The sequence below is a fragment of the Chlorocebus sabaeus genome, chromosome 19, assembly GCF_047675955.1.
Source record: "Chlorocebus sabaeus isolate Y175 chromosome 19, mChlSab1.0.hap1, whole genome shotgun sequence".
Lineage (NCBI taxonomy): Eukaryota > Metazoa > Chordata > Mammalia > Primates > Cercopithecidae > Chlorocebus > Chlorocebus sabaeus.
The window spans coordinates 18,257,878-18,285,074 of NC_132922.1; the positions used below are offsets into that span (position 1 = coordinate 18,257,878).

The following is a 27,197-nucleotide window of genomic DNA, read 5'->3' on the forward strand; positions in this document are numbered from 1 at the left end:
CTCAAGTGGCTGAGGTGGGAGGAATGCTTGAGCCCAGAAGTTCAAGGCTGCAGTAAGTCATGACTGCACCACTGCACTCCAGCCTGGGTGACAGAGTGAGACCCCGTCTCTTTAAAAAAATAAATAAATATAAATAGAAAGTAAAATAAAAAGGAACATTTGGCCAGGGCCTCTCCTGAAGCTTTGAAATGCCTTTGTATAAGAGACCTGGGCTCACACCTGTAATCCCAACACTTCAGGAGACTGAGGTGGGTGGATCACTTGAGGTCAGGAGTTCAAGACCAGCCTGGCCAATATGGTGAAACCCCATCTGTACTAAAAATACAACAATTAGCCAGGCACAGTGGCACACACCTGTAGTCCCAGCTACTTGGGAGGCTGAAGCAATAGAATCGCTTGAACCCAGGAGGCAGAGGTTGCAGTGAGCCAAGATTGCACCATTGCACTCCAGCCTGGGCAACAGAGTAAGAGAGACTCTGTCTCAAAAAAAAAAAAAAAAAAAAAAAAAAGAGAGAGAGAGAGAGAGACCTGGGTTCCCTGCTCACGGTTGAGAGAACAGAATGGGACCCCAATGCACAACCATTCAAACGAAGACAGAAGAGAAGGGTTCCCGGAGGGTGGCTGCCCACTCCGGAATTAAACCACTATCTCGGTGCTTTCTCCCTTTGCTCTCTTTGTCTGCTCTGTGAAAGAATGCATGATGTATTCCACAAAAATTTACTTAGGGCTTATATAATAATTGGGATACATTTCAGCTGCCATAACAAAGACTTACAATGGTGTAAACAAACCAGGACTTTCTTTCTCTGCTCTGCACAAAAGCAGCCCAAGGCTGGCGTGGAACCACCATGGTTTCATGGCCATGGGCTTCTTCCATCTTGTTGATCATCCATCCCTGGTGTATTGCCCTCAGCTACACTGTCAAAGATGGTCCACACTCCAGCCAGCAAGGAGAGAGAAGTGGGGAGTAGAAAGCCCTCCCCTGCCCTTTAACGGCACAGCCTGGAAGTTCGTACACCTCTTCTGCTAACATCTTGTTGGCCAAAATGTGGCCACACCATGGTATGAAGATGCCAGGGAAAGGAGAGAGAGTAAAGTACCCTGGGTGGACGGACACATGCCCCCCATATCAGGGTGTATCATGACTGTAAAGCAGGAAAATGATGCTGTGGGCAGCTAGACACCTCCGAGGTAGCCTGCTGTGTGCTCAGGGCTGTCTAGGAAACCAAGGTGCTAAAGAAGTTCTGGTTCTTCCCAAAGCCACCAAGGACAGAAATGTGAATTAAACAAGCCGTCCCTGCAAACGCTCACCCAATTCTGTCATTTTGGCAATTCCAATTCTCTCCACCTGACCCTGGATTCTGGCAGAGATGAAACCCCAGGACCATCAGAGGGGCACTGGAGAAAAAGGTGGCAACATAGACTGTGACGAAGTTGCCAGAAAGGAAGGGTGAGAACTGGGAAAACAGTGGTATGGAAATCGTATTACCCAAAGTTCATCAATTTCAGGTGCTACAGAGGGTCAACGCAGGGCAAGGACCAGAGGCATTCTATGGGATTTGCCAAAGACGGGACCAAGTCAGTCGCAGGAGAATGGTAGGGGGTGAAACCTAGAGAAAGTGGGTTGAAGGGCAAGTGGGGAATGAAGATGTAGAGAGAGACAGTGGAGACTAACTGAGGTTCTGAAAAGCAGGAACGTGTTGAGGAGAATGGTGAATTCTTGATCACGTTAATCCAAAGGATAAAGAATCGGTGAAAAGCAAGAGACTAAAAATAATGAGCAGAAATGTAATTTGGCTGCTTTAACGAAGACCCACATAATAGGGGCCAGGCGCAGTGGCTGAAGTGTGTAATCCCAGCACTTTGGAAGGTCGAGGTGGAAAGATCGCTGAACCCAGGAGTTTGAGACCAGCGTGGTCAACACAGTGAGGCCCTGTTTCTACAAATAATCAAAAATTAGCCGGGCGTGGTGGTGCACGCCTGTAGTCCCAGCTACTCGGCAGGCTGAGGCAGGAGAATTGCTTGAGCTCAGGAAGTCAAGGCTGCAGTGAGCCATGGTCACGCCACAGCCCCCAGCTTGAGTAACATATTGAGACCCTGTCTCAGAAAAATAAAAAAAGACCCAGAGAACAGTGGCTTAAACAAGATTAAAGTTTCTTTCTCTCCCATGTAAGAGTCCGAGTCGAGGGCTGATAGGGAGCTTCACAGTGCTAGTGACCCGGGTCCTTCCAACTTTCTACTCAGCCACCCTCAACATGCGGCTTCCACCTCATGGCCCAAGATGGCTGCTGCTGCTCATACCATCATGTTCACATTCCCAGCCAGAGCAAAGAAGGAAAAAGGACGGGGAAGATTATCTTCATCTTCAGGGCACCACCCAGAGGTTGCTCATATCATGGCTACCCAGTTTTCATTGGCCAGAGCTTGGAGACTCGGGCACATCTACCTGCACGAGAGAGTGCAGCAAAGTACTCTCTGGCTGAGGAGGCCAGGTACCCAGCTAAAACCAAGGACTTAGAAGACCCAGAACAAAGGGAGGAGGCACACCACCACCACTGCAGCTGGGAGGAAGAAGGTGGGGTAGCTGAGTTTGAAAAGGGCTGGCAAATAGGGAAGTCTTGCCTGGTCACGTTTATTTTCTCTGCAAATCGAGACTTGGAGTCATCACGCAGAGAGCCAAGAAGAGAGACGGCTTGTCCAGCCTCTCTCCTGTTGCTGTTTGTGTCCATTATGATAGAACAGGCAGGCACCTATGCACAGACCCCTGAGATGGTTCAAAGAAAAGCTGTGCCTTCGGAGTCCAGAGTTTCAAGCCTAGCTCTGGGCTCAGCTGCTTTTACAACCTTGAGCAAGTCAAGAGATCTCAGTTTCCTTATCTGTTAAGTGATGGCAACAGTGCCCAGCCTGCCTGCCTGCTCACAATCCTGTTTGGACCCCATGGGGAGCTGTAAATACCCTGCGTAAGCGTCGCAGCTGGGCAAATGTGAGTGGGCATTCTTGTGGGAGGGACAGAGTCGCCGAGTCAGTGCTGAGCCTCCAAGGGCAGGCAGAAAAGGGCTGAGAGGGAGATAGGAAGGACGTGAGATGGGGTGTGGCCGAGACGAACCCCACGCAGACCGCCCAGCGCCCAGCCACTCCACAGGGCTCTGCCCATCTCTGACCCAGCATCAGAACTCCTCTGCTGTCGGGGTGAGGGTGACAGGGAAGAGGGGAGCCGCTTCTGAACAAGCAGGGCTCCCATGGCCAGTGGGAGGGAGCAACTGGCCCAGCTGTCCACAGCCGCTGGGAGTCAGCCTCTGTTCTGTCTTAAGATCACTATCACGGAGCCTTGGCCTCGTCCTCTGCGCTTGGCCTTAGAAGCTCTCCTGGGACCTCTCCCCAAGCCCAGGACACCTCTCTGTGTTCCTGGCTCAGCCCAGTCAACAGTGTGAGTTTCTCTCCCAGCCTCTGGCCTAGCAAAGCCGGCCTCTCCGGTGTGTGGCTGTGTGCGCGCACACACACACACACACACAAACAAGCACCACATACTATACACCACATGTACAATACACAGCACACACAGCAAGCACACCACACACATCACACACCACACACACAGAAGCAGCACATACTACACACCACATGTGCAACACACAGCACACACAGCAAACTCACCACACACAAATATATCACACACTACACACACACACACCATGTGAACACACAAAGAACATACCACACATAGCATACATCAAACACATGCAAACACACCACACACAGACATCTCCCACAAACTCCACAACACACACCAGGATACACGCTCCCTACACATACACACCACACACACATGCACACTCCCTTCTTCCTAACTGGACCCTCTGTGTCTCCTATCACACCCCTCCATTCGATCCTCTACACAACTGCTTCAGTGATTTTGTTAAAACGCAAACTACGCCATTTCCTTGTTTAAACTCCACTCCCTCTTTCAGCGGCTCTCCAGAAAATTCAGGCTAAAATCCTAGCTCCTTCCCAGAGACGGTGGCCCTCCAGTCTGTTCCCCGATGGCCCGTGCAACATCCCCCGTCAGCGAGCCTGTGCCACCTGCCCTTTCCCCCACTGTGGGTTCCTCGCGCATCTCTGGAGGATGGCCCCACAACCTCATCCATCTGAAACGTGTTCATCCTTCCAAACCCAGTTCAGAGCTCACCTCTTCTGTAAAGCTTTCTCGACCACCCAAGCGGAATCGCTCCCTTCCTCTCTGCAGCTTGCGTGGTGTGTGGTGGAATGATTTGCTTCCCGTGTCTGTCTCCCCTGCCAGCAGGTGACCTTCTGAAGGGAATTCGTATCTATAGACAAAGCACTTGTTCCTGGCACGGGGTGGGCTCAGTGAATGCGGGGTGGGTGGCACTCATCCGCCTCGTCCTCCCACACAGATCAAAGTGGAAAACCAGCTTGACTTCCAGGACATCACCAGCGTGGTCGCCATGGCCAAAACCTACGCCACCACCGAGGCCTTCATCGACTCCAAGTACGACATCCGCGTCCAGAAGATTGGATCCAACTACAAGGCTTACATGTGAGTCTCTGGGGCAGGGGCTGGGGGAACGTGGGAGGAAGGGAGCCCAGAGGTGCACGTCCAGCCACTGTCTCCTGCACCCAAGGGCGCATCATTATCCTCCATCCTTATCTCCTTACTGCCTTTCTTCTCTGGCCAGTGGACCGAGGGGCTAATACTCAGTCACTGCTTATCCCCAGGCAGATATTTGCCTACCCAAGCAAGGGCTGTTTCCTCCAGAGCAAGAAAGGTGCTTGGCACATCTAGGGAACTGCATGTACACACAGGATATATGTCTTTGAGAAATTTGGGGACAAATCAAGGAGGGCTTTGAATACCTTGCTGAGGGTTTTGGATTTTTTTCCTCTTCTCTTCTGAGCAAAGGATCTGTGTTTATTAAAAGGTGACCATGAGGCTGCGAGCTGCCAAACGGTTTCTCTGAAGCCAATAAGACCAATTAGGAGGTTACACCAGATTTCTCTGCCTGCAAGCAACAGAAACCACACATCATTATCTTAATGGGTTTTCTAAAGGGAATGTATTAGAAAACCATGGGTTATCAGAAACTTAAAAGAAGCAAACAAAAAAATCTCCCAACTCAATTATCAGTTTCAGAAGCATTAGGGTACAGAGCAGCCCAGGAATGTGGGCAGCCAGAAATAATAATAAACAATTTTCACGGCATCCCCACCGGTAAATGAACCTGCCCTAGTCATTTTCAGGGCTTAACTCAGGATTGCGATTCCATGGAAAACGTACTGATTAGTCCAACTTTGACTGTGTTTGATTGATTAGAGAAAAGCAGTGTGGAGAGCCCCACCACGAAGGTGTGCAGTGTGGGCAGGGCCATTGCCTAGCGGAAATAGAGGTGCTGAATCGAAAGGAAAAGGAAAGAATGCCAGGCAGAAAAAAGCAGCCCGCCTTCACCTGGGTGGTTCAACAAAGGATGGATTACATGGGGCTGTGGTTATCAGGATGAATGGGGACTTCCGGAGTAGGTGGACTGTCTCGTCCTTGGGAGAGGTCTTCGCTCCAAGCCCTCTCTGTGTTTCACTCTGGAATGTTATTGTTCCACTTGAAATGATGGGACCCCAGAGGGCCAATCGTTGCCTGGTTGACAAGCATTTATGGGGCACTGACTGTGTGCAGGGCTCCATATGTGAGGACTGCAAGGGTTAGCCCTGGACAGCCGGAAAACCCCTCCATCCATAGGCTTCTGTGTGGGTAGCTTGTGCTTTAAGCTAGGGGTTGGCAAACCACAAGCACAGGCCAAATCCAGCTGCCACCTGTCTCTAAATACAGTCCTGTTGATCACAACCTTGCACATCCATTTACGGATTGCCTGTGGTTGCTTTGGCACTACCTGGATTGCCCAGACCAAGGGTCAGCAAACTGTTTCTGTAGAGGACCAGGTGGTAATTTTAGGCTTGACGGGCCGTATCGTCTCTGTCGCAACTACTGTGCCCTGTCATTGTTTGTGAAACTAGAGGAGGTGCAGGCAGTTGCCCTAGAAGGAAGTATTCCCAGGAAAGGGATGGAGCTCATTTTCAAGGAGTAACTCTACCCTATTCCACCAATCAACCTCTTCCTCCCACGAGGCAGGCCAGACCTGCCCCTGCTCTCAGATGGCCTTGGGGTGATAAAGTCGCCTCCTCCCTGCCCACCGTGAGTTATGGCCCATTCCAGTGCATTCCTGAGGCCCCCGCCATAGGCCATGATATCATTTCCCTCCTCTCTTCATTGTTTCAGCTTCCACTTGACATTGACGACACCTTGTCCCAGTTTTTTTTTGTTTTTTTTGTTGTTGTTGTTCTTGAGGATTACCTCATTGCCGCATTTTTTCTGCGGAGCCTCCCTGGCCTGACAGCTCCACTTTGTCATGACTTACGGAGTTTCCTGGACCTTGGCCTGGCCCACCTCCAAAGGAGGGGGTTCATGTCAGATTTCAGTGTAGAATTTCCCCAGCCGCTCAACCTCCTCTGGCCCCACTCCCTGCCTTGTACTCGGGCCTTTGTGCTTGTCGCTGCCAGGCTGTCATTCTTTCTAGGTCCTAGCAGACACAATAAGGAAGTACATGAGTGTATCCTTACCCATGTATTCATATATATCCATAATTATTTCCGCATATCCCCATCCACATCCCTATGAGGCTGAACAGAATCCTATGGATATCCCGGACTTTCATCTGGTACCACTTGGTTCGTTTTAGCCTTACCTGGTTGCTAATCTATAACTTCCCACTCCAACAGAGAAAAATCCGGCTCCCCCACTCACCATCTATCCACTTTTTTGGTTCCGTCTCAGTGGATGCGCCCAGTCCCAGAACTGTTCACCTGTAGCCTCATGGGAAATAACCTTGCCAATTACGGTGCAGTGCCTTATGGCTCCTGGTGGTCATCTATTCTCAGCATTTTTACATTTGATTTTCTCTTCTTTTTTTTTTTTTTTTTTTTTTTTTGAGACGGAGTCTTGCTCTGTCGCCCAGGCTGGAGTGCAGTGGCGCAATCTCGGCTCACTGCAAGCTCCGCCTTCTGGGCTCACGCCATTCTCCTGCCTCAGCCTCCCAAGTAGCTGGGACTACAGGCGCCCGCCACTGCGCCCGGCTAATTTTTTTCTATTTTTTAGTAGAGACGGGGTTTCACCATGGTCTCGATCTCCTGACCTTGTGATCCGCCCGCCTCGGCCTCCCAAAGTGCTGGGATTACAGGCGTGAGCCACCGCGCCCGGCCTTTGATTTTCTCTTCTACAATGATACAGTTTTGTGTCAATTCCTCTCCCCAGTTCACCCTTTGATCTCAACCACATACCTTCCGTTGACCATAAGACAAATAGCTTTACCTACACCCCTGTGCTTAAACTTGTTCAGTCTTTGCCAAGGCCAGATGCACCGTTAGTGATAGGTAGCTTGTCTGGATTCTCCCCCAGTGTACACAGTTCCTCACCCAGTAGGTACCTACTGGGCACCTACTGCCTGCCAGGTCCCACTGGATACTGGATATTCAGGGGATGAAGTTAAACATGTCCCCTACCCTCAGGGTTCCCCTCCAGCGGAGAAGAGAGGACACTAACGCAGTCATCAGAAGGGAGATGAGGATTCCTGAGCATTCGTGTAGAGTGTAGCACCGGGCAGTCTATTTTTGCTGGGCAAGGTGGGCTGTCAGGAAGTCGTATGTCAGATGAAACCTGAAGGATGAGCAGGACTTAGGGAGGCGAAGATGGAGACAAAGACTCTACGGAGTAAAGGGAAGAAGGCATGCAGAGGCTGTGACACTGGGAAAGAGCCATGGGCAGCAGAGCACCGGAAGAGAGGTCGGTTGTTACTGGAGCAGAAGAGGCAAGGAAACAGAGAAGGATGGCAACATAGTCAGAGACCAGAAGGCCTTCCTAATCTTTACCAGAAAAAAGTAGTCACTTCTCTCTAAGGATCACTTTTCTAACATTTTGGGGCCCTCAAAAGATTCCAGACTCATCAGGGGCTACACACACTGCCCTCATTCTCCTCAAAAACACACCAAAGTTTGGGGGATTTCATCAGATGATGTAGGCATTTTTGAATTTAACCTTTCAATTTCAAAGATGACTTAGAAAACAATACCTAAGATCCAACAAATAAAAAAGGCAAACAGCATGAAGGGAAATAAACATAGGAAAATGTAGTTGATAAGGTGTGTACCTAAGAATACATGCCATTACGTGAGCCAGTTATTTGAATCAGAGCCTCCTGACAGCCAAAGCAAAGAAGGAAAGCAGATCAGTGACGAGCGTCCCTAATTCCCTCAATGTGTTATTTGTTCTGGTACAGGAGAACCTCCATCTCTGGGAACTGGAAGGCCAACACAGGCTCTGCCATGCTGGAGCAGGTGGCCATGACAGAGAGGTAAGAGACAAAGGAGGTGTAGGGAGAGGTGCTGGCCATGGTAGGAGCTGAAGGGGGAATGCAACAAACAGCCCTGAAAAGAAGGCCACTCTGCCCTCCATCCAGTGCCTCACCATCCACAGAGCACTTTTCTAGGTATGATCATCTTCACTGCCCACAACAGCCTACAGGGCAGGCATTAAAATAACCCCATTTTACAGATGGGAGAAGAAAGCTCAGAGAGGAGAAGTGATTTGTCTAGGACCACAGAGCTAATTAATGACACAGCTGAGAGTAGAACCCTGCTGTCATGACTCCAAGTCCAGGGTCTTTCCAGCCCTGACCAGCTGCTGTAGGAAGAGGTCAGGAAGCCCTGGCCAAGCCCTCCTGTGCACTGACAGCTGCAAGGAAGTGTTATTAGGCGACTAGGCATATTGGAGAGTCCACTTCTCGCTCAAGCTTCTTTCCATCTCAGTATGAAGAGGGAGAGGTTGATGTCCCCTGAATCGTGCATATTTTAGGGATGCTTTCTGGCTGAAGGTTTTTTCGGTCTTTCTCCCTTTAGACACTTTGTGCCAGCCCCGCTTAAGGAAAGGCCGGCCGGGCGCGGTGGCTCACACCTGTAATCCCAGCATTTTGGGAGGGCGAGGCAGGCAGATCACCTGAGGTCAGGAGTTCAAGACCAGCCTGGCCAACATGGTGAAACCCCATCTCTACTAAAAATACAAAATTAGCCGAGCGTGGTGGCGCACACCTGTAATCCCAGCTACTTGGGAGGCTGAGGCAGGAGAATCACTGGAACCCGGGAGGCAGAGGTTGCAGTAAGCTGAGATCATGATCATGCCATTGAACTCCAGCCTGGGCAAGAAGAGTAAAACTCTGTCTCAAAAATAAAAAATAAAAAAAAAAGGAAGGGCCGAAGGGCCGAGTCAGCTGGTCTCAGGGCCTGCCACATACATACCTTCTTGCCTGCATGCCCTGTGACCTCTGCCAGCAGCCACACAATAGCAGTGGACAGAGCATGGGCTGTGAGCTCAAAAGGCTCTGTTCAATAAACACTTACTGAGTATCTACTGCAGGCCATGTTCTGCTGAGCACTAAAGGATGAAAAAATCCAATCCTTCCCTCTAAGAACTCTGTATCAGTTGCAAGGGCTACCACACAAATCAAATTGGTTTGCACAAAAAGGGGGATTTACTGGCCCGTGTCACTGATGACTCCAGATATACAGTGTCAGGTAAGGCCTTGAGGCTCCTTCTCTGCCCACCCTAGTTCAGCTTCTTTCTGTGTTGGCTTCATCCAGGAGGCTCTTTCATTTTATGGTGGCACACGGTGGCTCCAGGCTTTCATCCTCACAGTGCGTTCAAAAGAAAGAAAATTTCTCTTTCCCAATCATTTCAACCAAAGTCTGAAATTGATTCATATGCACTGGTTGCCCTGGCTTAGGTCACGTGACCGTCCCTGAACCAATCACTATGGCCCAAGACCCTGCAATGCTGTGATTGGGGGCCTATGTCAGGTCGACACCCCTGGAGACTGGAGTGGGACCACCCCCTACAGCAATAGAGACTGAGTGTGACCTTGGGCATGTTCAGGAACATTTCTGAGCTTCTTCAACTGCAAAATGAAAGCAGTAATACCCAAGTCAGAGTGCAGGGGTGAGGACTGAATGAGAGAGGGCTGTGCAGCACCTAATCCAGAGCCAGCCCCTGGCAGGGAGGCGCACCTGCCCTTCCCATCAACCCCAGGGGGCAGCTGCCACCTTCAACCTGGAAACCCACCTGTGCTAATAAGTCTCCTGGAGGCTGCGCTCGTGACCTGGCACAACTGAATCATGTGGCTGAGGCAGTCACCTCCTTCCCCCAACAGGTGTTCATGGGACAGTCGTGGCCGTCTTCTCTATGGCCCTTCCCGAATGTGAGCCCAGCCTTCCCCAGTGCCTCCTGAGCCACTCACAGATGTCCCCAGCACGCCACCTATCCCTGGCTCTGCCAAGTCCCAGGTTGCATGGGCCATCCCTGGAGGAACCTGCCATGGGAGTGGGCCTGCCCAGGCCTGGAATCCACTTTCCCTTTTCCAGTCACAGGCGGTACTCCAGGGTCTGGGCTGGAGAGATTCCCCACAGGAACTCATACAGGGACTCATACACAGGGCCTGACCCCGCCCTCCACCTGGCTTGCCTGCTTGCCAGGTGGCCTGACTCCTGGGCAAAACCAGTGATGTCACTCAGTTGGTGCTAGTCCCACCTGGCAGGAGGAGAGCAGGGCCCCCCATTCTCCATGCACTCTCATGCTGCTGTACGCCTGTAGCCCCTTCCTAGACCCTGGGATGCCTGTGTACTATGGGGTGCAGCCAGCAGGGGACCCCAAGGTTCATCCTTTCAAAACAGCCTCTGGAAACAGCTGCCTCTGGACCTCGGCTCAAATTTCCACGTTCCATTGAGAAGATACCTGATTTATGAGTGTGTCTCAGGGCACAGCTCACCCTAAGTGTGTGGCGCCCACAAGTCAGTCACTGGGGCCGAAAACGAGGACCCTGATCAGAGATTCCAGAGGACTCTTCAAGCTCCAAGGACCCAAGGTTGTCCCCAAACGTGGCCACGTAGCAGAATCACATGGAAAGCTTTCAAAAATTACAGAAATTACTCTAACATAGGGCGGAGCCCCGAGTCTGGCTGTTTATGCATTTAACCCTCTTGGTGATTCTGAGGTACAACCAGAAGCAGATCTCGGCTTTCCCATTTTATGATAAGAGGGAGAGGCTTCGCCGAGAGTATTAAGGAATTAACAGCAAGAATGTAGGTCCCTGGTCTCCCATGCTGAGTGAGAATGGATGTTCTGGGGCACCTTCCGAATGAGAGGAAGGGTGGCTCGCTTGGAATCTGGAATCAGACAGGATCTAGGTTTGGAAGCTGCACAGTCACTTAATCATCTCTCTGAGCCTTTTCCTCCATTAGTAAGACGGGTTAAAATCTTCCTCATAGAGTTGTGCTGGGATCCGAGGGGATGAGGAGTCAGCCCCCAGGCCCAGAATGTCTGCAACATAGCAGGAGCTCCATGGGTGTGACTTTCCATCCTTCCTTTTACTTTGATGATATCACGTGCTCCATGCTACAGCTGAATGAGAAAACTGGACTGAGAGTCAAGGAGATCGAGGTGATCCTGGTGTTCTTACTGCCTTACTGTGTGAGCTGGACCAGCCAGCCTCCCTCTCTGGGCCTCAGTAGGCTTTGGTGGATGAGATGAGAATCCATTCTAAGAGCATTCCAGTCTCAGTCCCTCCTCATGCCAGCACTTATGGCTCAGACACGCAAAGCGATGTGAGAGTAGGCATGCCCTGCGTGACCCTGGAGAGTAAGAAGCAAGAACATTGACACAGAGTCCCCTGTGACTCCCAAATCCAGCCCACAGGGGAAGCTAAGTGCAAGCCGGGACGGTTTCTTCACATACAACCACCTCCTTGTTGCAGGGTCAAAGTCCAGCGCTGAGATCTGTCCCCAGCAAAGCAAACTGGCCTTGCAGACATCAAGTGGCTGGAAGGGGAACAAAAGCAGTGGGTCTAGAGGGCCAGGCCCCCTGGGCGAGGCAGAAGCAGCCTGCCAGTCTCCCCAGCCCACCCGCCCCGGGTCCGGGAAAAATGCACCCTTTGTCCTCCACAGCCTCTTGTCTGGCCAGGGCTGGGACTGGAAGGGCGGCCTGGAGGGATTTCTGGAGCCCTTGGAGCAGCTTTCCCAAGGGAAAAGGGACACAGGGGTAGCTGGGTGTCCAGGATGACTCCGGATGGGGGCAGGGCAGGCTCCCCATTACTGCAGAGCCAGCAAGTCCTGGGGTTGGGGGAGACCTGTCCCAACTCTGGTTCCTTCTCTCCCCCACCCTGCCTCTCTCCCCTCCTTCCTGGCTCTCTCGTGTCCTTTCTCTGGGTCTCTCTCTCACTGTCATTTGTGTCCCTGCCTCTCTGTCTCTGCGTCTTGGACTCTTGACGCTCTCCATCTTTCTGTCTCTCTTGCTGCTTCTCTGTCCCTCTCCATCTCTGTCTGGATGTGTGTATCATTGTCTCTCCCTGTCTGTTTTTCTGTGTGAATCCACTTCTCTCCTCCACCCTCTTCCCCACTTTCCCAGGCCACTTCACTGTCTGTCCATCTGTCCCTGCAGGTACAGGCTGTGGGTGGACAGCTGCTCGGAAATGTTTGGCGGCCTGGACATCTGTGCCGTCAAGGCCGTCCACAGCAAGGATGGCAGAGATTACATCATCGAGGTGAGGGATGAAGCAGGCAGTCTCCTGGCTGGTCCAGCCTGGCAGGCGTGCCAGGGGGAGGGAATCCCTGCATGATCTTTGGCACCATCAGCTGTGTCCTGACTCCAGGGCACACGCAGCCCAGGCCTCAGTGAGCTGCTTCTGGAGCTCCTTCCTACCCTCAGAGGCATCGAAAGGCTTCATGCCTGGGCACTCGGAACTCAGTCGAGAGACCTCAGGGCACGAGGTTTAACAACCTCCCTGACCCACAGGCCTAAGGAAAGGGAAAGGGCATCTGGCCAAGGGTCAGCAAGCTACTGTCCCATAGGGCCCCTGCCATTTCCTCAGTGTCCAAGCATGTAAACTGGGTACCCTTCCTTGGTCACCATGCAGACAGTCCCTCATTTGTTCATTCAACAAACATGGCCTTAGGGGGCTCCCATGGGCTAAGCATGGGTGTGGCTCTGGGGATACAGCCATGGACTTGCTAGACACGGGTGTGCAGGCTGGCAGGGGAGAGGGTGAGAAACAGTGGCAGAGCACTGAGGATTTGGAAGGGGGATGGAATGGTACAGGGGCATGAATAGAGGGGAAGATGGAGGGAAGCAGAATGGTAAGAGGGGGTTCACAGAGGGCTGTGGGTTCCGGAATCTCTCTCCAGACCCTCCAGCAGCCCGTGCCTCTCCCCATCCTACAGCCCTCCCAGCCCCGCCACTTCCTCCCCATGCTTACCGCATCCCACCACCCCCCACCTCTCCTCCATGTCTTCCCGGTGTCTCTCATGGTCCCACAGCCCTCCCGTCCCCTCCCCAACTCCTCTTCCCTGCCCCCCACCCCATGTCCCGTGGCTCTCCACTGCTTTCCCCTGAAAAGGCCTCTCTGGCCTCAGAGTCCTCCATAACTTCCCATCTCCACACTCACAGCTCCAGGGCCGCGTTCAGCTCCCTCTTTCCACAGGCGGCGCTGACACAAGGCCAGGACACGTGAGGGACAGCCCTGCGGCTATCCCCTCCCCGGGGTGTGGGCGGCTAATGGGAAGCACATGGCGGGGGTGACCACAGGAACCAGCCGGCCCTCCCGCCCCTCATGTCTGCCTCACTCCCCAGGAGCCCACGGCCGAGCAGGACCAGGTGACTCAGTGGGTGGGAGCCCAGTCATGCCAGGAGGGTGTTCACGCCCAGGACTTGGAGGTAGGAGGAGGGAGTCCAGGATGAACATGGCCCCTCTCTCCTCCCCAAAGAGGCCAGGAAGCTCCAGCAGGAAGAGCTGTGTCTGTATTGGCAGACCCAGTCCCACTCTGAGAACAGCTCTCCTTTTAAACACCTTCCCTCTGGCTGCCACCAAACCTGAAATTCCCCAGGTAGCCCCTACTTGGAGGAGCCATGGAAGAGGCTGGGAACAGATGCCTTGACCTGTACAGTTGCTCCCTGGAGGAGCTCATCCTCCACCTTCCTGGGAGCTTCAGCCCAGAGGTGGGGCAAGAACCCCCAGCACGGCAGCTCCTCAGACCCCACCAGGTCCTCCTGTCTCTGTCTCCTCATGGGGACCACCAGACATGAACCCAGATTTGGCACACAAGCACTCATTTATGTATTCACTGAGCCGCTGCTCCGGGAGCCAGACCCCAAGCCAGGTGGACACAGTGCAACCGCAAACACGAGAACAGGGGCCCTGTCTCCTAGAGCCCCTGGACTCCCCTGACCCCCAAAGGCCAGCTCCTCCCTTGCACCAGCAGTCTCTCTGTCCCCCGTGAGCCCCTGCCTCTCTGGGTCTCAGCTTTCACTCTTAGGGAAAAAAAAAAAAAGAATCCGTGCTCGTGGGCCCAGGCTTCCTGCCTTCAGCCATTCAGAGGGTTGGGGATGAAAGGCCTTTCACATAGAAAAAAAAAAAAAAAAAAAAGTAAAAGTAGTGGGCTTGGACTTCAAAAAAACAAGAAAACAATGTCTCCCAAGAATGTTCCAGAGGGAAAATGAAAGATAGCTTTTCAGATTTTTTTTTCCTCGCAGAAACATTCCAGAGTTGTTTCCTGTGCTTTTGAGTTTGGAGTGGGGTCAGGGGAGATGGGAAACTTGTTACCAAAAATGTAAAAGGTGTTTTCCCCGAGTAAGGGGAAAAAAAAGGCAGAAGAGGTCCCAAAACACTGGTTTCTTCAGCCACCTCTACGGTGAGAACTGAATATGTGTGTGAAATGTGTTGTGAAGAGGCTCACAGTCAAATACTCGGGGAAAAAGACCCTTGAATTTGTCCTCTGTGACCTTGTCCGGGGAATGACATTGCCCACTGGAAAATGTTTCCCTGGGGAGACCAGAGCGGCCACTTCCTTTGGCTGTGTCTACTGTGGGGATTCCAAAATGAACCTCAGGTTCCTTGTGGTGGCTGTTTTCCACTGCAGGCAATATAGGAAACAGAGACCAGAATAAAATGGGGTGGGCAGGGGCAGGGGGAGAGAGGACAGGCAGGGTGCAGGACGCCTGTGTACCTTCGGGGCAGACTCCACAGTCAGAGCTCAGCCAGTGGTGACTGAGTGACTGTCCCTGCCCGGAGCACTGGGATCCAGGAGACCTCAGGTCCAGGTACAACTTGCGCAGAGCTCAGGACCCTGCTGGAAGCAGTATTCACATTCTTAAGCTAGCTTTTCAGTTTCCTAATCAAAGTGGGTGCTAAACTCACAGATCCCTACAAGTCCCAGCTGGAAGGGTCTTAGCAGCTGCCCAGATCCCTCAGTTCACTGTTGAGAAAAACAAAAAAAAAGCCCATAGAGGAAAAGAAACTTTGACCAAGATCACAGAGCATGTCCACAGCAGAAGCCAAGCTTGGAACCCACGTTCCCTCTTCCCAGTTCCTACCCTGTTTGCTGTTCCAATGCTTGCTGGGAATTAGCCTGATGCAGTGGGAGGACCATGGGTTGCCAGTGCTGTGTCCTTGACCTTGCCACTTCTTTGACCCTCTGCTTCCTCATCATTACAATGAGGATAATAGTACCTGCCTCAAAAGCTATTCTGAGGTTTATGAGAGATCCTCCACACCCGATGCTTAGAATAGTGCATAGCACATACGAAGTGCCCGATAAATTACGGCGCTTCTCATTATCCTTATCCTTATGAGCTGGGCTTATCCCAAGGGCCTCTTACTCCTCCACTAAACAGGTGTCTGTGGAGGGCACACCTGTTTAGCAGGACACAGGGTCCATCCCTAACCTTGGGGGCTCCCAGTCTGGTGGTGGAGACATAGTGAGCAGGTGGTGACAGTGCTGTGGATAAGCTGTCCAGTGTGAAACCAGGTGAGGACAGCAGGATACAGATGTGAGGTGGCTCGTCAGAGCTTGCACCATCAAAGAGGGCTTCCTCGAGGAAGACCTAGTTAGCGGTTCCCTGTTGGATGAAATGAAGTTGGCCAGGTAAGGAGTGGGTAGAGGGAATACTTAAGAACCTGGAGGAGAGAGAAAACCTAAGGAGTCCAGACCGTGGGAACAGGGGCGACAAGACGGTGAGTCTGATGGGGTGGTGTGGGTGAATGCAGGCCGCCGACCCCTGCAGTGGAATAGAGAGGGTGACAAGGCCTGACGGACACCCCTTCCAGACCTCCCATAGCTTCCCATGCCCAGAGAATCACGTGGAGCATTGGCCTCTGTGACCTTGGGCAAGTCCCCTCCCATCTCTGGGCCTCAGTTGCTCTATTTGTAAAAAGAGCAGAAGGGGAAACTAGGATCCCTCAGGATCCTCCCCATAGAAGCACTTTGAGAACAGCCCAGCTCCCTGTGGAACACGTTTCCCTCCCACCCCTGTTTTGCCAGGGCCCCGGAAAACAGATCTTTCCTCTTCCCTCTTTCCTCTGAACCCTGGGTCAATGCCAGCCCGTGTCATATTTTTGTCATGATCAAGCCCCTCACCTTTACTGTTTCTACTTTGCGGAAAGCCTTGAGCTGGGGCCAAAGGAGAGGTCAGCCCCGACCCTGGGAGGGGGCCAGGGTGAGAAAGGAGGGGACGGAGAGCGGCTCCCCAAAGAAAAGCACAGAAAAGGTCGGCAGAGGCTCCCTGGCCCTTATCGCATTGCTGTCATCCAGCAAACGTGGGCCGAATTGAACTACATCCAGGGAGTGGTTGAGACTGAACCGAAGCGAGCTGGTGTCGCTGCCGGCCAGTCCCAGCTAGAGGTGGTTTGCATGGAGGACATCGCCATCTGGTGGTCACTTCTGTCCTGAGCCCTGAGCCCCCACTTCTGGGTGTGATGCCCAACGGCCAGTGTCTCCTGGCATGGGGGTCCCTCAGCTCTCCCGTCCTCCCCGCAGGTAATGGACAGCTCAATGCCGCTAATTGGAGAGCATGTGGAAGAGGACAAACAGCTGATGGCCGACCTTGTTGTCTCCAAAATGAGCCAACTCCTGATGCCAGGAGGCACAGCGCCCTCGCCCCTGAGACCCTGGGTAAGACCCTCATGATCAAAGGAGACTTTATAGCCATCAGAAATGCCAGGCTGTCTGGAAATGGGGAGCCCCTGGATCTAAAGGAGATACCCCCAGGAAGAAACCACCGTGGGGAGAAGGAATGGGGGTGTGGGTGAAGGCCAGACATCAGGGAGAGCTTCCACAGCCTGCCCCAGTGGGTGAATTTAGGAGGCTTTCGGGGGCCCCCTCCCTTCTTCACCATCCTGGGGAGAACAATCTTGTCTCAATTGGCCTTTGGGCACTGTGGGGAGAGATGATTGACTGCTGTCCCTTCTGTGCCCTCGGTGCTGGGCCTGAGCAGGATGTGTGTGCGTGCGTGCGCGACAGCATATGGACACACAAGCCCTCTGTGTGCTCCCAGGGAACCGGTCAATGGACGCTATTGTGTCTCCCATTTCCCCCAACCTCGATGAGCTCTCAAGTCGCTCCTCCCCTCCACAGTTCCCACCATGGATGACCAGACTGCTGTCCAGAGAATTTGCCAGCTCCTCAGCTTTATGTAAAAGCAAGTCCCCAAACTTCCACCTCCCACCCCAGATTTCCCCATGGAAAGTAATCTATGATAACAGACATCAGAATCATAGTTATTATACTGGGGGGCTGCTGTCTGGGAAGGGTCATGAGGCAGGCTTCATCGTGGGAAATGGCCTGTGTTTTGATCTGGACAGCGGTTACACCGATGTGTACACATACAGAACTTCACTACACGGTACACTCCAGAACTGTACACTTTATGTGTACGAGTCTCTTCTCAATGATAAAAAGATCTTCATAAATGTTGCCCTCTCACCCAGGAAGTAAAGGGCTGTGGTGATACCAACAGGCTTCTTTTCTCTTCTGCTCTAGGCGCCACAGATTAAATCAGCGAAATCCCCAGGGCAAGCCCAGCTGGGGCCTCAGCTAGGACAGCCCCAGCCACGCCCACCTCCGCAAGGTAGGACCCCGGACGTGCCACTGTGAGAAAGCATGCAGTGAGGGTGCTGAATGCACTGAGGATCCACACGTGATTCCCACAAGGGGCTCGGGGAAAATGCATCTGAATACTTTATCCACAGAATGAATCAGACTATGAGGTTGGTCAACTTCTTTAAAAAATCTAGAAAGGAGAAGGGAAATAGACGGTTAATTTATTAAGAACCTAATATGCACCAAGCACTGTGCCAGGGAATGTCCCACCTATTTTCCCAGCCATCACTGGGAAAATAAACGTCAGTGTTTCCTTTTTTTTTTTTTTTTTTTACTTTTGAGACAGAGTCTTGCTCTGTCACCCAGGCCAGAGTGCAGTGGCGTGATCTCGGCTCACTGCAACCTCCACCTCCCAGGTTCAAGTGATTCTCGTGCCTCAGCCTCCTAAGTAGCTGGACTTACAGGTGCACACCACCACGCCTGGCTAATTTTTGTATTATTAGTAGAGATCAGGCTTCACCATGTTGGCCAGACTGGTCTCGAATTCCTGACCTCAGGTGATCTGCCCACCTTGGCCTCCCAAAGTGCTGGGATTAGAGGCGTGAGCCTTTTTACAGCGAGATAAATGTTGAGGCTTTGCCCAAGGAGGTAGAAAATAGTAGATTTACAAGTCTGGCCTTTCAGACCTTCTAGAAAGTGTTTATTCATAGCAATGTGTGGTGCCTGATGATAGATTTGTGAGTCAACCAGCTAGAGTAAGAAAGAAAGAAAAATGGAACATCATCTATAAAACCTTGGCCATCGAAATTCTTCCTCAAATATATTGCAGCATTACTGCCTTCCACCACTTATTAGAGAATGGACAAACTATTGATGAAAAGATGAAAAGCAATCATGGCAATAGCTAACTTTCTCAAAGAATGTCAGCTGCTCTGGTATTCTTGCATGCGGGTCTTGAGAGAAATCCGCCCCATATCCTCTCTTGCAATCAAAACCTCCTGAACACACTCGCTCGGGCACCAACAGGAGCTTCAGAGCACCTGTGCACCAAGAAACAAAAGCAGGCAGTTTCACTGCAGTCTTTTAAGGATCTTCTTAAAAACATATCAGAGGCTGGGCGCGGTGGCTCATGCCTAGAATCACAGCACTTTGGGAAGCTGAGGTGGGCGAATCACGAGGTTAGGAGTTTGAGACCAGCCTGGCCAATATGGTGAAACCTCATCTCTACTAAAAATACAAAAATAAAAAAAAAAAAAAAATCCGGGTGTGGCGGTGTGCACCTATAATCCCAGCTACTTGGGAGGCTGAGGCAGGAGAATCACTTGAACCCAGGAAGTGGAGGTTGTAGTGAGCCAAGGTTGCACCACTGCCCTCCAGCCTGGGCAATAGAGGGAGACTCTATCTCAAAAAAAAAAAAAATATATATATATATATATATATATATCAATATATCAGAAAGAAAGAAATATATATCACAAAGAAAGATATATATATATATCAGAAAGAAAGCATTACTGTCATGTTGTGGCCTTCCCAGTCACTATTATTAAAAGCAACAGATTCATTACTTCCTGAAAAAAAGTCAACCTTGGCCACCGAATGGCTTCCTCTTCCACAGGTCTTAGATAAAATGCCCCATTCATTTTTCTCGTCTGTGTTTCTCTTTCTGAAAAAGCAGAAGATATTTTTAAGAAAAGAGAAATTGTATAATTGTACACAACTGTGTACAGACATACCTCAGAGATATTGCAGGTTCAGTTCAAGACCACTCCAGTATAAAGTAAGTATCACAATAAAGTGAGTCACACAAATTTTTTAGTGCATATAAAAGCTATGTTTACACTATACTGTAGTCTCTTAAGTGTACAATAGCATTATCTCTGAAAAAAAACAAAGTACATACCTTAATTATAAAATACTTTATTACTAACAATCGTCTGAGCCCTAGGTGAATAGTAACGTTTTTCTGATGGAGAATCTTGCCTCAATACTGATGGCTGCTTACTGATCAGGGTACTGGTTGTTGAAGCAAGGGGTGACTGAGGCAATTTTGTAAAATAAGGCAACAGTGAAGTTAGCTGCATGAATTGAGTTGCCCTTTCACACAAGATTTCTCTTCAGTACGTGATGCTGTTTGATAGCATTTTACCCATAATAGAACTTCTTTCAAACTTGGAGTCAGTCCTCTCAAAACCTGCTGCTGCTTTATCAACTAAGTTTATGTCATATTCTAAATCCTTTGTTGTCTTTTCAACAATCATCATAGCATCTTTACCACGAATAGATTACATCTCAAGAAATCACTTTATTTGCTTATCCATAAGAAGCAGCTCCTCATCCATTCAAGTTTTATCATGAGGCTGCAGCGATTCTGTCACGTCTTCAGGCTTCACTTCTCATTTTAGTTATCTTGCTGTTTCCAACACATCTTCACTTTCTTCCTTCACTGAAATCTTGAACCCCTCAAAGTCATCCATAAGGATGGGAATCAACTTCCAAACTCCTGTTGATGTTGCTATTTTGATCTCCTCCTATGAATCCCAAATATTATTAATGGCATCTAGAAAGGTAAATCCTTTCCAGGTTTTCAATTTCCTTTGCCAAGATCCATCAGAGGAATCGCTGTCTATGGCCATTATAGCTTTATGAAATTTTGTTTTGTTTTGTTTTATTTTTTGAGACAGAGTCTCACTCTGTAGCCCAAGCTGGAGTTCAGTGGTGAAATCTCAGCTCACTGCAAGCTCCACCTCCCAGGTCCTGGTTCAAGCAGTTCTCTTGCCTCAGCCTCTCAAGTAGCTGGGATTACAGGCATGCACCACCATGCCCAGCTAGTTTTTGTATTTTTGGTAGAGATGGAGTTTCACCATGTTGGCCAGGCTGGTCTTGAACTCCTGACCTCGTGATCCACCTGCCTTGGCCTCCCAAAGTGCTGGGATTACAGGCAAACAGGCATGAGCCACTGCGTCCAGCTGAAATGTATTTTTAAAATAATAAGACCTCAAATTCTAAATTACTCCTTGATCCATGAACTGCAGAATGGATGTTGTATTAAAAGACATGAAAACAAAATTATCTTGTACATCTCCATTGTGTGGACAGATGTATTGTCAATGAGCAGTAATATTTTGAAAAGGATCTTTTTTCTGCACAGTAGGTCTCAACAGTAGGCTTAAAATATTCAGTAAACCATATTGTAAATACTATGCTGTTATCCAGGCTTTGTTTTTCCATCTACAGAGCACAGGCAGAGTAGATTTAGCATCCTTCTTAAGGGCCCTAGGATTTCCAGAACAGTTAATGAGCACTGGCTTCCACTTTAAGTCACCGGCTGCACTAGCCCCAACAAGAGAGTCAGCCGATCCTTTGAAGCTTTGAAGCCAGACATTGACTTCTCCTCTTTAGCTATGAAAGCCCTAAATAGTATCTTCTTCCAATAGAAGGCTGTTCCATCTGCACTGAAAATCTGCTTAGCACAGCCATCTTCATCAATGATCTAAACTAGATCTTCTTGATAACTTGCTGCAACTTCTTCATCAGCACTCGCAGCTTCACCTTGCAGCTTTTGTTATGGAGACAGCTTCTTTCCTTAGACCTCGCCAACCAACCTCGCCTAGCTTCCAACTTTTCTTCTTTAGTTTTCTCACCTCTCTCAGACTTCATAGGACTGAAAGTTGTTAGGGCCTTGCTCTGAATTAGGCTTTGGCTGAAGGCAATGTTGTGTCTGGTTTGCTCTTCTTTCCAGACCACTCAAATTTTTCCATACCAGCAATGAGGCTGTTTTGATTTCTTATCATTTGTGTGTTCACTGGAGTGGCACTTTTAATTTCCTTCAAGAACGTTTCCTTCACATTCACAACTTAGCTAACTTTTTGGTGCAAGAGGCTTAGTTTTCAGCTTGTCTTGGCTTTCAACATGCCCTCTTCACTAAGCTTAATCATTTCTAGTTTTTTATTTCAAAGTAAGAGATGAGTGACTTTCCCCTTCACTTGAATATTTAGAGGCCATTTTTGGGTTATTCATTGGTCAAAATTCAATATTGTTGTGTCTAGGGGAAAGGGAGGCCCAAGGACAGGAAGAGAGACAGGAAACGGCTGGTAAATGGGGCAGCCAGAACACACACATTTATCAAGTAAGTTCACTGTCTTTTTTTTTCTTTTGTTTTTTTTTTTTTGAGATGGAGTCTCACTCTTTTGCCCAGGCTGGAGTACAATTGTGCAATCTCGGCTCACTGCAACCTCTGCCTCCTGGGCTCAAGAGATTCTCCTACCTTAGCCTCCCAGGTAGCTGGGACTACAGGTGTGCACCACCACACCCAGCTAATTTTTTTGTATTTTTAGTAGAGACGGGGTTTCACCATGTTGGCCAGGACGGTCTCAATCTCCTGACCTCATGATCCATCTGCCTTGGCCTCCCAAACAGCTGGGATTACAGGCACGAGCCACCACGCCCAACCAGTTCACTGTCTTATATGGGTGTGGTTCATGGCACCCCAAAACAATTACGAATACAATCGTAGTATCAAAGATCACTGATTACAGATCACCATAACAGATATAATAATAATGTAAAAGTTTGAAATTTGTGACAATTGCCAAATGTGGTGCAGAGACACCAGGTGAGTACATGCTGTTGGAAGGATGGCACTGACAGACTTGCTCAATGCAAGGTCACCCCAACCCTCCAATTTAGAAAAAACACAGTATCTGCAAATTGAAATAAAATGGACCACAATAAAACAAGGTATGCCTGTATAAATACGCATAAGTATTCTCCTTCGGGCAGATAGATCTAGTGTGTTTGAATACAGTTCCATATCTCACTGTCCTTGCAGCGTTAGGCAAGTCACATTACTTCTCAGGGCCTCAGTTTCCTCAGTGTAAAGGAGGAAATAACAGCTTCCATGTAAATGCAGGTGAAGCAATTAGCAAAGTATCAGACACAGAGATAGTGCTTAGAAGGTGTTAGTTCTTACTACTAATAATTTACTATTAATAACTATGACATAATGCTTACTATTAATAATGTGTGTCTTATCCATATTGCTTTTCATGGTTATTATTAACAATCGTTATAACTAACGCAGTGCCCCCTTACCCAGCAATAATTCTGTAGTAATGTGTTCCAAAACTATATATTCCTTTCTCTACCAGGCTCCTGGCTGTGCCTCTGCCCCACACCCTCCTTTCCCCTCTGCCCTGGGACCTACTTTTTAAAAGCACATTTAAACAGAGCCATTTTAAAACAGAGAGCTACTGTATTCTGATTTCCTCTCTGGCCCAGAGTAAAACATGCTTGATAAAGAGATATTATTTTAAGGGAAATGAGGCTAAACACACTTTTAGTGAGTTGAAAAACAATCAATTTAAAACCAATTAAGGTAATTAAAGAAAATGCCCAGTGAATTAACGCTCAGATTAAAAAAAATAAGGCTAATTAAAAACAACGCTTTCATTGAGTTCCCCAATTAACAAATCACATTATTATTTTGAACTTGCTGTTCATTTCAACTCAGTAAAAGTGAAATTTTCTTTTAATAAGCTTCATTTCTGTGCTTAGGTAAATACTTTCTATATATAAGTCAATATTTTGTGTATGTATGTGCTCATATAAAAAATATTGAATTGTCTGCTTTGCCAAGAAGCTGAAAGAAATAACTAGGGCAGTGGTAATGGTTACCACTCTGGTCTCTGAATCCAGTAACTATGGTGTCTCTTGATAAATCCCAGGTGTATGATAGGGACTCAACAAAGAGTTACTGAATTAATGAACGGGTATCCAGATTTTCTAAGATATCAACCTGGGAAGGGGGGGCGAGTCAGGGAAAACTGAAGATAAAAGTAGAAAACAAATGTTTTCTTTGAACTGCGGTGGGTTTAGAAAACCTGAAAGTAACCAACATTTAAAAATCAGGAGGTGAGTTGGGTGCGGTGACTCATGCCTGTAATCCTAGCACTTTGGGAGGCTGAGGGGGGTGCGAATCACAAGGTCAGGAGTTCAAGACTAGTCTGGCCAACATGGTGAAACCCTGTCTCTACTAAAAATACAAAAAATTAGCTGGGCATGGTGACAGGCACCTGTAATCCCAGCTACTCAGGAGGCTGAGGCAGGAGAATCTCTTGAACCTGGGAGGCAGAGGTTGCAGTGAGCCGAGATCACACCACTGCACTCCAGCCCGGGTAATAGTGCGAGACTCCGTCTCAAAAAAAAAAAAAAAAAAAAAAAAATTCAGGAGGTGTTACTTAAACATCTAGATTTCCAGCATCTCTTGATAGCACAGAAGCTCTAGAAACAATGGGCCTGCGTTTCTATACAGCAACACAGGTGTTACTAACAGCGGTTACTAACAGCGTTACTGGCGTTACTAATAGCGGCTCCCTTGATCAGAGCAAGGGCTCCTAGGGGCTCCTGTGTTTGCCTCCAGCCCTACTCCTCACTTCTGTGGTGACAATGAGGGGTAATTGCTATGTTCTGTATGCTTGCACCTCCTTAGAGAAATAGTTCTCTGGAATGTTTTTATCTCAAGTGGGAAAATTTTTGAAAGCCACATTACTTTTCATATATTTGCCTGCTTTATGTAGTTACGTACCTGGTTGGCCCTAGAGGTGTTTGAAATAAATGTGACCTCCCATCTACTGGGATATACAATCATGAAAGAGGTAATGAATCAAAGCCATGTAATACAATCAGATGCTACACTGGTACCACAGTTTAATCCAATATAGTGTTCCGCAACCTCACAAAAATGTTCAGATCAGGAGGGATGTTTGATGTACAGTCCAATGGCCTTATTTTACAAACGAGGGTCCGGAAGCCCAGAGAAGGGGAGTGACTTACCCACGGTCACACAGCGAGTTAATGGCAAGGCTTAAGTCAGGACCTGAGGCTCCTGGTGCCAGTGTGGAGTCTGGACCACCAGACTCCACAGGTCATGGAGGTTACACAGGTGGCATGTCTTCTGAAAATGTGCTCAGCTGACATGGCATCTGATAGGGGAGGCTGGCTAAAATCTAGTCTTTGCCCCCTTGGCATCTGGCTCAGAGCTGCTTCCGCTGAAGGAAGCCGCCTTTTCTTAATTAGCAAAAAAGATGTTATGAGGACTCAGGGGAGCCTGCGTGGTGTAGTTTTCATAAAGGAAAAAGAAACAAGACAGGGCGTTTGAGTCAAAGAGATCTAGGTTTGACTCTTGACTTGTCCCCTTATTCATAGTGACATCTCAAGCAAGTCACAATATATCTGGGTCTCAGTTTCTCTGTAAAAATGGGGCAAAGCACAGTGGCTCACACCTGTAATCCCAGCACTTTGGGAGGCCAAGGTGGGAGAATTGCTTGAGGCCAGAAGTTCAAGACCAGCCTGGGCAACATAGTGATACCCTATTTCTACAAAAAAAAAAATAATAAATAATAATAATAATAATAATAATAATAATAATGATGATGAAAAAGTGGTGTTGGGCCTGTAGTCCCAGCTACTCTAGAGACTAAGGCAGGAGGGTGGCCCAGGGGTTCACTGCTACAGTGTGACCATGCCACTGCACTCCAGCCTGTGTGACAGAGACCCCATCTCTTCTATAAAAAATTATGTATATACATACATACCTATATATGCATACACACACACTATTAAAATTATGTTCACCTATTTCTTTTTACTTTTTAAAATGTGCCTACTAGAAAATGTATAATTATACACGTGGCTCTCTCTAGAGTTCCAGGGACAGCACTCCCATGGCTGGGGGTAGGGGATGAAAAATAATGCCTAACCCACAGAGCTGTTGTGAGGCTGCCCAGTCCTAAAGCTGGTGACAATAGGTGCTCAGTAGAAGCCCCATTGTTACAGAGTCACAGAGATGGGGTCCAGCACCTTTTAGTTTTCAGTCTCCTAACGTGCCCATAGTGCTCTCAAAAAAACGTGGCAAGAATCACCCCAGCCCAACCCTACTCTCCCAGCAGTAGCATGTCGCAGGGAGAAGAGATCAGCGGGCAGACAGTCGGCTTTGGCAAAATGCAATTCACCATCAACAGCCCTGACACCCAGAATTTGAGGGTGAGGAGAGTGCACCTTGATGGTTGGGGGCCTTGGAATTCTACTCAAAGTCATTTCTGAGTGGCTGCAACATCCCCAAGCTTAGATGCCCCTTGGCTTGCTTGTGAAAGCCTGTGTGCCCTGTGCGGTGACAGAGAGAAACCAAGATTCTCTTTGAGCTTTCTGTGGCTCCTCTTCCAATTGGGAAACCTTAATAAGACTCAGTCTCCACCTCTATGTGGCGAGAAAAATGGTATCTTCCCTACTGACCTTTCTAGATCGAGTGATATGTTGCTTTTAAAAGTTCTTGGAAAAGTTGAGAGAGCAACCCAAAAAGTAAGAGTTAATTCTTGTCATTGTTTCCAAAGAAATACATCTTCAGTGTGGAAAATACCCATGAGAAGAAAAAAAAAAAGGAAATTAAAATCCTTCATAATCTCACCACTTTAATGATTATTTAGCGTCTCATTACTCAAAGTAGGATAAGCTGGGAACCCGTTAGAAATGCAGAATCGCAGACCCCGCCTATATTAGTTTTCTCAGGCCACCTTAATAACAAAATGCCACAGACTGGGGGGCCTTAAACAACAGACATTTTTTCACAGTTCTGGAGGCTGCAGGTACAAGATCAAGGTGCTGGCAGGGTTGGTTTCTGGTACAGTTTCTCTCCTTGGCCTGCAGATGGCAGCCTTCTTTGTGTATCCTCGTGTGTCTGTTCCTCTGTGCCTACGTACATGACACTCCTGATACTTCTTTCTCCTCTTATAAGGACACTAGGCCTATCAGATTAGGGCCCCACCCTATCACCTCATTTGACTTTAATTACCTCTTTAAAGATCCTATCTCCAAATAGAATTGCATTGAGGGTTAGGGTTAAGGCTTCGACATACGAATTGGTACAGGGCAAACACAATTCAGTCTGTAACACAGCCCGAGACCCACTCTATCAGAATCTTTATTTTGACCAGATCCCCAGTGATTCATATGCACATTAAAGTCTGGGACACACTGGCTTTAGTGTACAATTTTCCAGTCCTTTTTATATATGTTTTTACGTATGTGCCAAAATAAAACCATATGTACTGTATTCTATTTTGTTCAGCAGTATAATATTTAGCATATGTTATCAACAGTATCCTATGTCATTTAATATTAGTCAGCCACATCCTATGTGATGACCACAGCATATTCCATTATACAGA

The 27,197-nt window shown here is 48.8% G+C and overlaps 1 protein-coding gene across 2 annotated transcripts in view; it reads left to right on the forward strand.

Annotated features, from left to right (window-relative positions):
- The window catches only part of SYN3 (synapsin III), a 543,258-nt gene that overhangs the window by 511,445 nt on the left and 4,616 nt on the right, over nucleotides 1–27,197 (forward strand). For both annotated transcript variants that reach the window (XM_007975579.3, XM_007975580.3), the window contains exons 8-12: nucleotides 4,413–4,555; nucleotides 8,337–8,411; nucleotides 12,542–12,644; nucleotides 16,912–17,046; nucleotides 17,914–18,001. In XM_007975579.3, the coding sequence (XP_007973770.1) occupies nucleotides 4,413–4,555; nucleotides 8,337–8,411; nucleotides 12,542–12,644; nucleotides 16,912–17,046; nucleotides 17,914–18,001 (544 nt within the window). The remainder of the gene's footprint in view (nucleotides 1–4,412; nucleotides 4,556–8,336; nucleotides 8,412–12,541; nucleotides 12,645–16,911; nucleotides 17,047–17,913; nucleotides 18,002–27,197) is intronic.